Source organism: Podarcis cretensis (assembly GCF_951804945.1).
Source record: "Podarcis cretensis genome assembly, chromosome: 7".
NCBI classification, from domain to species: domain Eukaryota; kingdom Metazoa; phylum Chordata; class Lepidosauria; order Squamata; family Lacertidae; genus Podarcis; species Podarcis cretensis.
Window position 1 is genome coordinate 83,619,335 of NC_137176.1, and position 12,543 is coordinate 83,631,877.

General features: G+C 40.6%; 1 protein-coding gene across 6 annotated transcripts in view; it reads right to left on the reverse strand.

The window, feature by feature from the left end:
- NDRG1 (N-myc downstream regulated 1) overlaps positions 1–12,543 on the reverse strand; it is an 85,689-nt gene that overhangs the window by 3,935 nt on the left and 69,211 nt on the right. For all 6 annotated transcript variants that reach the window (XM_079984408.1, XM_079984410.1, XM_079984407.1 and 3 more), the window contains exons 4-13: positions 11,984–12,089; positions 11,162–11,282; positions 9,333–9,395; positions 7,438–7,498; positions 6,796–6,882; positions 6,115–6,171; positions 5,407–5,510; positions 4,662–4,718; positions 3,332–3,383; positions 2,698–2,745 (exon numbers count right to left, since the gene is read on the reverse strand). In XM_079984408.1, the coding sequence (XP_079840534.1) occupies positions 2,698–2,745; positions 3,332–3,383; positions 4,662–4,718; positions 5,407–5,510; positions 6,115–6,171; positions 6,796–6,882; positions 7,438–7,498; positions 9,333–9,395; positions 11,162–11,282; positions 11,984–12,089 (756 nt within the window). The remainder of the gene's footprint in view (positions 1–2,697; positions 2,746–3,331; positions 3,384–4,661; positions 4,719–5,406; positions 5,511–6,114; positions 6,172–6,795; positions 6,883–7,437; positions 7,499–9,332; positions 9,396–11,161; positions 11,283–11,983; positions 12,090–12,543) is intronic.

The window sequence follows — 12,543 nt, forward strand, 5'->3', positions numbered from 1 at the left end:
AGGGTTCTGTCCCAGTAGCGGTGCCAGCATCTGTTCCAAAAATCAATTTTGGGGGGATTGATAGAGCTGACAATGGAGTATATAATGGGGGAGATCTTCTTACCTCACCAACCCCACAAATACAATGTCTTAAATGTCTTAGAACATTTATATATCTTTGACCTAAGAGTGAGATTAAAATATATGTCTAAATGCAGGTTCTTTTTGTGTTGAGGAATTACTCATTAAACAATCCTATTTTGTTATGCCAGATCTACAATCTACTCACAAATTCCCCCCAACACCCCAGTAGCACCTAAAACTAGGGTGGATAAAAATCAATGATTTTTTTTTAATTGATTTTTAAAAATTTAAATCGGATTTTTAAAATAAAATGCTTTAGGAGGCAAAATCTTTCTAAAGATAGTTTTCTATTTAAGTGACATTATAGTCCAAAGTCTATTCAGGAAATAATGATTTGTTTAAAGTTTTTCATGTGTGCTAAAACTCAGTCTAAGTTTTTTTAAAAAATTGTTTAACCACATTGGTTAACAAACATGGATACATATGCGATAATGTTATTGTTTTAGTTAAATAAATTATTTAAATTGTTATTAAGGAAATGGCTATTTTTCTCCTTCCAATAAAGTACAGCAGAAAAGTTATCCAAATATAAACAATAATTTCATAATTATCTGTCTATGTATTTCTGATAGTATAACCAAATCAATCATTTTTGATGTAACTGTAAAAACTACTCTGGAAGTTTATTATTCCCAAAATGAAACCTTCTGCTGGTTGTAAATATTAAGAGGATGCCAGCAAGGTTGAACCTTTCTGTAAACAAATTATTTAACTCAAGCCTTACTGACTAGTGATTTAAATCAATTTGATTTAAATCAAATCCACCCTGCCTAAGACTCATACTTTTGTATTTACATGTGTGAAAAGGAGTTTCACATAAGAAAAGCACAACTTCCGATTTCATTTGGGGTCAAGGTGCTTCTGTTTTGAGGAGGATGCAATAGGCTTCTTGGGATAATGCTTGTGCAAGATGTCGATGGAAAGGGCAGGAGAAGTGCAGATGCCAGAGCTTGCACACAGGAAGAGTTTAGGCTTTTTGCAAATACATACCAAATTAGAATCAGCCAGACTTTCTTTAAAAACGGCCTTTACAATTAGAACAGTGTTTCACTGTGGTACAGATGTCACAGCGTCCTTTTGTAGATTAGTGACAAGCATGTTAAATCCCTTGGCTGTTCTGGGAGCATAACATTAATCTGTAACCTCAGGGAGGGGATCATCCCCTGAATGTTGTTGACCAATAAACTTGCTCTTCATCAAGAATGAGATGCTCAGCTTTTACTAACAAGGGCACTGCAACTCAGCGGTGCAATCCCACAGAAACCAAGAGGTCAGGGCTCATCGTGCACAAGGCCACCTTGCTTCTGGGGCGGAAGTAATTCACCTTGTCCAGAAGCAGATTCTGCACATTACTGCTTAACAGACTGTTTTAGAGTGTACATGTTGTTTTTATTTATTTCTGGATTGGATGGGAACATGGGATGGGAATGTGCTGAAAGTGAAGGATATGCACATTAAATGTTAAATTCCTCAGTGAGCAGCTAGATACAAAATGACCTCATGCAACCAAACAAAATCACATAAGGCAGTGTCGTGTGCCACTTTTCCCTAATAGTAACCAGAATACAGACATAAACTGGAGACAGATTAAATTTACAATGTGTAACTGAAATTCAGCACACTTATTCGTTCTCATAAAAAGAGGATGGAAGCATCTAGTGGAGACCACTATTTCTCAGTTCCTTACCAGAAGTCCAACAAGGAAATGCCAATGCAGGTAAAAGCTGGTTTACTTGCAAATAAAAATCAGTAGCTTCGGGTAAACTAATGATCTTGCATATGATGAAAGAGGCAGCCAGGATTACCAATCTCTCAGTTCAGACTTTTTGATTTGACAATATTGATATAGACAGCTCTCACACTGGGCAGTCTTTAGATGCAGAAAGGCTTTAAAACAGGGTTCTCTAATATCTGATCTCTTAGATGTTCAGCTACAACTCCCATCACCTGACCCATTGGTCACGCGGGTTGCAACTAATGGGAGTTTCAAGTCCAACAACTTCTGGAGGGCCGCAGGCTCCCCACCCCTGCTGCTGATTAAATGGTTTGAATTATACAACAGCATTACTATAGGATACAGGACATTCAAATGACCAAACTGTCAAACACTGAAAAAACTCCATCAAAGGCCAAGGACTTAAGCTATTTTCACCATCTTTGGCATGGTATAGATATATCTTCTCACCAGCCAGGGGGCAACAATGGGAGGAGATAAACTGCTGGAGTTCGTTATGTGACCTTCTGAAACTAACTACTGGCAGGATTAAAATCCATTATGGAATGGGTTTCTGGATGTAGTACTGGTAGCATTATCATCTTTTGCTGTCTAACAATGCTTACAGTCCTAATGCATGTACAAAAATATAGGCCAGCCATTCTGTCTATAGTAGAGCAAAGGGGTGGGGCCTTAATGCCGCTGCAACTTTCTCCCCTATAGTGATTTTTTTACAGCTGTTATCTACAACATTCCCTGTCTAAGCAAGACACTTGCCAACAAGCAGCAGTCACTGTGTTTAAATACTCTAGAAAACATGAACTCCTCTGATTCTGGAGAAAAGTGCTTATGTTTATTACCTTTAAGAGTGTGGTCTTTGTTGGGTCAAGTTTAGCATTGCAGTCAACCTGTTTGGAAAAGGGAGGGGAGAAGAGTGAGCTTTATTTTTATGCTTAACAGCAAAAACGTCTGCAACACAGCACTTATGGCTCTGACTTCAAAATGCCTCAGGAAGCAAAGACCTGCAAAGGCATCCCGCAACCTCCAAGCAGTGATATTGCAGATAGAAGGGAGCCTTCACAATGTGGTTAAGCCTGCAAACCACAGAATTAAGGACCAAGCTACATGTGATGCTCGTATCACTGGTAGTTGTATTAAATCCAGAAACATTAGGAGCAGGGACACACTAACACCAATTGGGATTATGGTGTTTGGGGTTTATCCCTTTGTGTGTGTGTGTGTGTGTGTGTTTTGTTTTTTTTAAAGGAACCCTGGATAAGCTGTCATTTTCCAGACTTTATTTTCCCATCTGCAAATTGGAAGTATGGGCCACCTTACAGATTTGCTTAGAACAGTACGATAAATCACTTTGAACATTAGGAGAGATAAAAGATTCAATAATTCAAAAATTGATTGGTATTACAGTGTGATCAGTGTAATGGATTCCCAGCAATGGATTATTGTGACACACTTCTAAAGCTAATCTGTACGTACCACAGCATCAACTGCAGGAGAGCTGTCTCCAACCACCAACAGTGAAGGGCACCTGAAAGGAAATAACTGAAATTGCAGTCATTGCTATATAATTCACTCTCAATATAAAAGATTTCTAAAACAAAAGTTTTTGTAATAAATTACTGAAGAAACAGACAGCTTCTGTATAAACCACAGAATCTCAAGATATTTGTTGGTGAGTTAACTGTCACTAAGAGGAATGCACAGAACTATTTGAAGCTGGAGCCAGCATATAGCTCAAAGAAATAATCCCCAACACTCTGGACCCAATTTCTTGCAGTACCGAACTACTTTGCAATAGCAAAAATACATAATCCAAACAAACAAATGAACCTCAGCCCCAAAGTAACAACGAGCAGGAAGAGAGGACATGGAACTATGAGAAGGGTGAAAAATAACTAGACAAACATCCCTTAGCAAGATGCATATCAAAGCAGAAAACAGTAATGCAGCCATGATGAAACTGTCTATACCAGGCATTGTCAAACTCGGCCCTCCAGATGTTTTGGGACTACAACTCCCATCATCCCTGACCACTGGTCCTGTTAGCTAGGGATGATGGGAGTTGTAGTCCCAAAACATCTGGAGGGCTGAGTTTGACAATGCCCTGTCTACATTCCAACAAGGTGGCTTGTGGGCATCTGATGTTACCCTTAATGGTAGCTGTCACTAAATCACAGTAGTTAAGATTCTATTTTGCTTCTCAAGCCTTAAGCAAATGTTTAGTTTCTTACCCATTTACAGCTAAGCTTTCATGATAATGTTTTGCACAACTTGCCATCCCATGACACTTGTTTCTCAAGTCACAGCTCACTGCTGTGTACCTCAGTAACTGGGACAGCCCAGGAATAAACCACATACATCTCTAAGCGGTTAAGTCCTGTAAGCTTCGGTTTGTTGAGACATCAACAAGGTAGGAGATTAAGACATGCCCATGGCACGTTCTTCATAAATGAGATTAAAGTGCAAAGTATTCCCTTCCTTATGTTTGTTCAAATTAATACTTGAAATGGTATAGAAGAAATAGCTGAGGAAGGAGGAGCTTGATTGGGTATGAAAAGGAGGACAAGACACAGTCATAAAGAGCCCTTTGAAGATGATACTACAATTATAGCTGGTATGTCTAGGGCATGGTGCCTCTTGGTTCTGCCACTGAAATTCTTGCTATCAATTTAGTGGCAAAAAAATGGCAACCATGAGAATTATACAATCAGTTTGACATACCAGTTTTATCTATAGATTTGTTTCAGAAATTAGCCACAACCAGATGACTACAACAGAATTAAAATGGAATATGAAAAATCCTTACTGTAGAGTTACAACAGTTGTTCCAGGTATAGGCCGCTCAATGTCTAGATCTCTTCGGCTGAAAAAAAAAATGAACAAGAGACAAGTAAGCAGAAGGCTTCCATTTAACTTCTAAGCACTGTTCCTATAAAAAGGCAAGGAGAAGCCATAACTCAGAGTTGATAACATGCAATTTGAGGGCCACATGGAGTCCCTAAGGCATGTGGTCCATGGATACTTGTCAGAGTTGGGCTCTATTTCAGCTTTCAGTTCTTCGAAAAGACCTAAATATGTCAGATACCACCACGGCAAGTCCATCTGACAAAGCTCATGTTTAGAACAAAGATTGTGCTAGCAGCGGTCTTCAAGAGAGATTTTTGGCCCTCCAGACATTGCTGACCTATGATTCCAGTCTGACCCTGTTAGCATGCCACTGATCCAGGGACATAGGAAGCTGCCCTATACACAATCAGACCATTGGTCCATTTAGCTCAGCATTGTCTACACTGGCTGTCAGTGGCTCTCCAGAGTTTCAGAAAGGGGTCTCTCCCAGCCTAACCTGGAGATGGTGGGATTGAATCTGGAACCTTTTCCATGCAAAGCATATGCTCTACTACTGAGCTATGGCCCCTTTAACAAAATCTGGAGGGCCCAAGGTTCTTCATTGTGGATTCTGGAAGACTTCAAGGCATTCTGTGGCTGATTGGACTCAAATGGGTGCAGCTTGTTATCCCAAGTAATCCAGATGATCCCCAATAGCAGATTACCTGTTGTATGAGTTGACAAAGAGATGCAGATTGTTTTGATTCATATCATTGATGATGTGCTGGCGGTAAGTATGCATCAAATCCTGATGGTTGTGAATCTCTTCCTAAATTCAAAAAAAGCTCTCGTTATATTTGGTAGATCAATACCGGCTTTTTATAACAGCTAAATGTTCTTTTCCAAGTGCTCCCTATACATCCGTAATCCCCATCCCCTCCAGACAGTAAAATACTTGACAGTAAACTATGCAACATGGAGCCCTGTCTCCGAAAGATAAACAGCAACATGCTACAGTGGGCTATTTTTCAATAGACGTTTTAGAACAGTAACACTAAAATAGCAGTTGAACTCCTGCCAGTATTGCCACATTTCAGTTACACAAACTGCCTGGTGTCTAAATCTTCCAGGTTTAATGTAGCGCTCTTAAATTTCAACATCAGAACCCACAAGGAGCAAAGTGCACAAGCTAAAGCCTGTCACCATTTAAAAGCAGAAGCCTTCATGAAGTGAGGGGCGAGGAATTCTGTCCAAGGGATTAACATAATAAAGCCTACTAAAATGTAAACAGATATACCTGCCCATGTCCTTAAGCATCAGAATTCAAAACACTGCTAAGATACTGCTGCATGTCAGTTATTAGTACCTTTTCCCTACATGAGAAAGGCAACAGGAGGAGTCTTCAAAATCTGAATGTTATAATACACACTTACCTTGCTAAAAAGATGGGAGATGACCATATCTGGCAGTGCATGAGCCCATCCAGAAATCTACAGAATTCAGAAAAATATGCATTAGGACAGTTCACACTGTCTTGCACAGCGGTCTTTCATACTCCAGTGGTTGACAGTCAACCTCATCACACACAAAAACAAGTCATAGTCAAATTACATATCCAATTCATGCCATGCTAGAGAAATTACTTTGAGTACTGTGTTAACCATTCATTCATTAGACCTTTTAAGGGTATGTGTTTTGTGTGTCACTATGGCTCCCATATTGCCATGAGTTTGTAGGATCAATCAACTTTAAGAACATAATGATTTGCTCAGAATCTACCACAACAGAAATTGCACCAGTTTAACCATTTGCTGATGCAATTCAATGTATAAAAATTGTGGTGTTCAAAGTAAATTTAACTCCATCATGCAATGCACTTGTGTTTCAAAGCCAATCTGGAACTAATGTACATTTGTATCAAAGCGACTTCAAAAAGGATGCCTATCAACATGGATTTTTCCAATCAGTCAATGAAGGGGAGATTACAAATTCGTATAGGTCTCAGGGGTATGCTTGGGTGCCGGTGCAAAATCTTTCCAATGACAAGCATTTGGTATTTTATGAAAAAGAATTAACATGTTTTAAAATTAAATTTAAAAGATGCAGTATCTTACCTTAGTTGCTGCCCAGTCCATCCATCCTTCAGCACATGGGTTGACATTAATAAGAACGAGTCCTTCTACCATATCAGGATGATTAAGCTGCAAATTGAAGAGTCATGTGAACAAACATGCAGATGCACTGAAGTAGCAACAAACAGGGAAGATTTTGCTTTTAGGAAATCAATTTGGGGGAAAACACAGACCCCTTTTCAATTTGAAGGCCTGTGAAAGGTGAAATTTCTCTTTGTATAGGTACCTTAACCTATCTGTTTTCAGTCACTGTGTTCAAGTGGAGAGAACTAAATTTAATGTGAATATCTAGGGCAAACTAAAGCAGATCATCTGCCAATTAATCCTGGACTAGCAGGAATCAGAGCAAAATTTTCAGTGGGGCCATGTGCAAAATTTGAACAGTAGTTTAGCTTGTGGTTTGGATAAATTTGTTCCCTGTGCTTTTGTTACCCAGATGTTAATATACCAAAAATGCAAGGAAGTTATGGACTTTGATTTTTAAAACAAGCCATGCACTAGCCAGTTTTCATTCAGCATGACAGAAGCTGTAAAACCACTGAAAGCATAGACTCTGGTAATTGGCAGGCAATAGCATCGAGATTTTAAACCCCTACCCACCATAGAAACAAGCAAACAACTTACAGCAAATCTGGTTAAGATGTAGGCACCAGCTCCAGTTCCCATTCCAATCACACTTTTCAACCTACATAAAGAAATTATGAATAATGTTTTTTAAAAAGGTCTGATTTCTAACAGCAACCCCCCCCCCCCAATTTCCAAACATACCTATTTTACATTAAGCTACACTGAATAGCAGCTCCATGTCTGTTCAGACATGTTAAAACAAATAGCACTGGCCTGTCCTCATGCAGCGTATCAGCCACAGTATTACTGTTACTAATTACTATTCTTACTCAGAGCTTGCCATGAGGTCCCAGGTACGGTTTCAACAACTGAATACACAATATTAAAACCAGATAAAACAGATTACAGTCAGGAGAATAAGGTGGCTCCTAATACATACTGTGTATCAATGGTCCCAAGAAGAGTTGCATCTTCAACATCCAACATAAACTACATAATAAAGGTGCCCAGATACAACCCTTTGGGGAGGCAATTCCAGAGTTTAGGGGCTGCCAAACAATGTGCTCCCCTGGGCTGCCACCCCCTGAACTTCTAAGGTGACCCATAGGGAAGGAGGTGGGGCCTATGTGAGAACCTTGAACTGGCCCAGCAACCATTGCAGCTGGGTTAAAACAGAGGTTGTGCAAGTTCTAAATGGAACCCAGGTCAATGAATTGCTGCTGCACTTGACATTTCCAAGTAATAATCCAATGTGGAAGCTACCAGAGCACAAGAGTGCAGTGGCAAAGTCATCTCTGTGTAAAAGGGGATGTAGCTGGTGAACCATCTGTAGCTCAGAAAGGGCACTTCTAGCATACTGACCCTCCAGTAAAGTTGGATTCATGAGTTTTCCCCAAGCTACAAACAAGCTCGTTCGGGGAGAGTGCAACCCTGCCCAGAACAGGCCATCTCTCCATCTCTGGGACTAAAGAACATGATACAACTTCAATACTGTATAACCCTTATGCCACGCACCCAAATAGGCATGGTGCACACCACTAAATATGCACAGGGTTGGAAAGAAGTTGCCTACACATGTTAGCATAAGTAATTCAGACTGGGTTAATCCATTGCCTGTGCTTCACAATTCTGCCCTACAGGACATAGCCAGTTTCACATGAGGGCAATTAGAAGTATGGAAAGTTGTATTTGGTTTGCTTAGCATTTGTCTTGGTAACTAACCATAGAGACATGAGGCACTCAATGACCATTTGTTTTTCAATATTTAACTGATAATAAGCTATGCCAAAACCAAGTACCAGTTTCCAGCAATGCATAATTCAATTTAACTACTAAATTACTAAAAATGTTCACAAGACAATCTTCAGAATCTGTAGTTTCTCTTGACTAGACCAGATAGAATCCAAGAGTAAAGGAGAAGCAAAACATTTCACAAGGGCAGTGTGCCAAACAATGTCAGTGGGGGGGGGGGGAAACAGTAGATAAGCAAAGTGAACTCTTATTTACTACAAGCTGATCACCATCTTTATTTAGACAATCACATTTTCTCCATTGCCAGTAACTTCTGTAGCCCATAGGTGGGGCCATAGGTGCCCAAGCACCCACAAAATTCCCCTTGAAGGGGCTGGGCACCCACAAATTTCAGTGCCAGGGCCTTGCACGTTGCATGGCACCCACAGACCCTGGCACCCACTGTCATGGGGCCAAGTTGGCGCTCCTGCTGTAGCCACAGTGATGTGGGTTCCCTGTACAGCCAGACTATAGAAAGATTCGACATACAATGGATTCCAGAGCCACTACACTTCAAATAAGCCCTACTGAACTCAGCAAGGTAGAAATAAGCATGACAGAGTCCACTAAGTGGTAAACTCAGGCAGCCATGGAATACTGTCATGCAATGGGAAAGTTACTTTTTTCAATCTGCACTGAAAACCCTGAGTGATGCTACTTACCCAAACTGTTTCAGAATTCCAGGAAGCATTTCAGCCAGTTGATCCATTGAAGGGTACATGTATCTGCAACAGTGATGATTGAAGACACAATTTAGTCAAGGTTCAGTTGCCTTCTAAAAAGGCAATGTACGAACAAAGCACCGGAACTCATTCAACAAAAGTTTGGTGCTAGAGAACAAACTATACCAGTTTACCTCCACTGGGGCTATAATCTGCAAGACAAATGCATAGCTGTCAAGTGTCCCTTATTTGAAGGGACAGTCCCTTATTCCAGCGCCATGTCCCGCTGCTGTCCCTTATTGATGGATGTCCCTTAAATGTCCCTTAAAGGATGTCCCTTAAATTTCAAAGGAAGCAGCTCCTCTCCCTCCCTCCCTGCCAGCCAGGGAGGAGGGAGGCTCCAACTGTGTTGCTTGGCTGTGTTGCTCACCCAATAAGAAGTCTAAGAATGACTGGGGGTGGAGTTTACATGCCTTGTGTGTGGCTAGTTAATGCAAGCTGAGAGGTTTTTGAATTCTGGATGCCATTTTGTTGCACATGCTGCTGCAAACTTTGCAGTGCAAAGCCAGGCCGGGGAGCCATCTTAAGCTGAGGCTGCATAGGCCTTGTGGTGCATGTGATTCAGATTCTATTCAGTTGAACCTCTGGTTACAAAGTTGGTTGGACAGTGTTTTCAAAGCTACCAGCATGAGTTTGACCAGACTGCAGGAGGACAGGAAGACTGGAGTGCCTGGAACAGGTGAGGCTGCAGGTCCCTTATTTTGGCTGCTGATCCCTTATTTTCAAGGCTGCTGGTCCCTTATTTTCAAATCTGTAAGTTGACAGCTATGCAAATGTTCTTCAGAAGCAAAATGTCAGGTTTAACTAGCTCAATTCATACATACTGTGTGCCAGGTCACTTCATTAATATTAGTATTATTTCCATGTTTTGGAACTGAGGTTGACTCTACAGCAATAGTTCCATTCCCTCATTCTAGAATAGCTAGGATTAACCTTGACAATAGATAATTGCCATTGTGACATTACATATATAGGCACGTGGCCAAGTACAGCAGATGGGACGCACACATGCAAGAACTTTGTGGACAGAACATTATTCATTCATAAAACTGCAGCATGCACACAGCAAGTTATGTTTCTAGGCAGATACATTTCACCGGTGGCAGGGAGCTGGGATGGAATATGTTTGCTTGCTACCACTTAATATGTGAAGCAGCCCTGAAAAGCCTGTTATTCTGGACTGATTCAAAACTCCCAAATTATTCATATGGCAACTCTCACCATGAAGCATGTTATTCCAGGAAGAAAAGAAAGAAAAGGCTGGCATTTGCAACAAGAAGGGATGCAAGACCATATACTTTTGGCACCATAAGGAGCAATTTTGGACAAAGATGTATCTCCACTAACAACAGTTTTTAATTCCTCTGTGCCCTTCCCCCACTCACCCTCCAAACATACCTACAGTCTCATGTGTTCATGCTGTCAATATTCAATGAAGTATTCATGTCACCTAAAGTTTATCCCTAAGAATGATTTATGAAATCTGTCTGCTCTTTAAAATCATCCTCCAAGGGTCTGCTCAGGGTACCTCCCATATTCAGAGTTTAGGCATGTGACTACTGGAGACAAAGCCATCTCTGTAGTGAAGCCCCGGTGATGAAATTCCCTTCTCTGGAAATGTCCAGCCGGGGCCAACTCCATTATTATTATTTTCTACTGTGTTAAAGAGGGTTTCATTTAGTGGGCTTTTAACGGAAGATTGAATTTTGTTTCCTTTTCTCTTTTAAACTGGATTTCGTATTACTGTGCAGTAAGTTTGCAGAACTTACCCAGGTGGAAAAGAGGCTGCCCCATCTTGCTGTCCAGGTGCATCCACGTGGCAGACTGCAAAATGTTGTGTGATTTCCTGCATGTCTTCAAAATTGAAGAGGGGGTTGAAGCAAGTTTTGTCTTTAAGGAAGAAGGGCAGAGAGCAAGAAGAGAAGGTAGAAACATCAATGAGAGAACAGCAGTTGTCAGTCCTTGACACCTTGCAAATTGAGACCTCCATCCCCCAAATCTCGAAACAAGGAGTTCACTTAGACAAGTTATTCTTTTTTTTAAAAAAAGAGAGGAAAAAGTAAGTTTGCTTGATAGGTACCAAGTAAAAAGAGGCCTTTCAAATCAATTCCACTGCTCTAGTTCTATGTGTTTTTGTAGCACAAGTTCTAAGAGCAGGTTTTCATAAAGGTTTTACCACTTTCTATTTCAGTTCATGCCTCATTTATATTTGTTTTATATGATCCTAAGCAAAGTGCTAAGGACCAAATTAAACAAATATACAGTAGGAAACACAGCACTGCTGCCATGAGCTGCCATACGTCTGGATTTTCCTGGACGTGTCGCCCAGACACTGCTGCCCACTGTAGTATTCTGGGTATGTCTGGAAAATGCTTTGGTGCATGCAGAAGTTGGACCTGCTTAAAAGAGTGCTTAATTACTGTGCAGGCAATGTACATAAATCAGCAAATGCAGTCCCATGGATCAGTATGGATAAGAAGAACTAAGCTAGAATTAATGCACTTTGTCACAAGAGAAGCAGCTGTTTGTGCACACTTGTTATGAGAGCAGCGAAGGCGTGCTCCACCTTACTGATACATTATCACACTTACGATTGAGTCCAATATCATGGTATGTTAGAATGGCAGGCCTATTTCCTCGGGGAGTCCCACACATGGTAACATGGACAGAGCCATGTACTGTCTCAATATCTTGTTCCTGTAGGGGAGAGGGGGACCATTATTAGGCAGCAAAAATAAGGATTTTACATTCAACAAAATGGTACCTTAATTAACCATCAGATAGTTACCTAGCACCACTTTTGACTGGTGTTGAATGGATCTATTTACTACTACCAGAATTTCCAGTAGTAAATCCTTCACTTTTCACTGATTGGCTACCAACTTATACTTTCAAATGGAGCAGAATTCCTTCACAGGACTACAACAATTTTGTTTAGACATCAATTGCCCGCAGTTCGCTACATACATATGCTAAAAAGACTACTGTGTGCTAGCAACTCAAAACTGATACTGTGATTTGAGTACTTAATTCTGCAATCTAAACTAGGAAAATGAAGCCTGTGAACACAATCACAGTGGAACACTATCAGGACCTTGTTATGCTGAAAATATTCAGCAATTACATTGCTTTATTCTAGCAAGGGAATGGG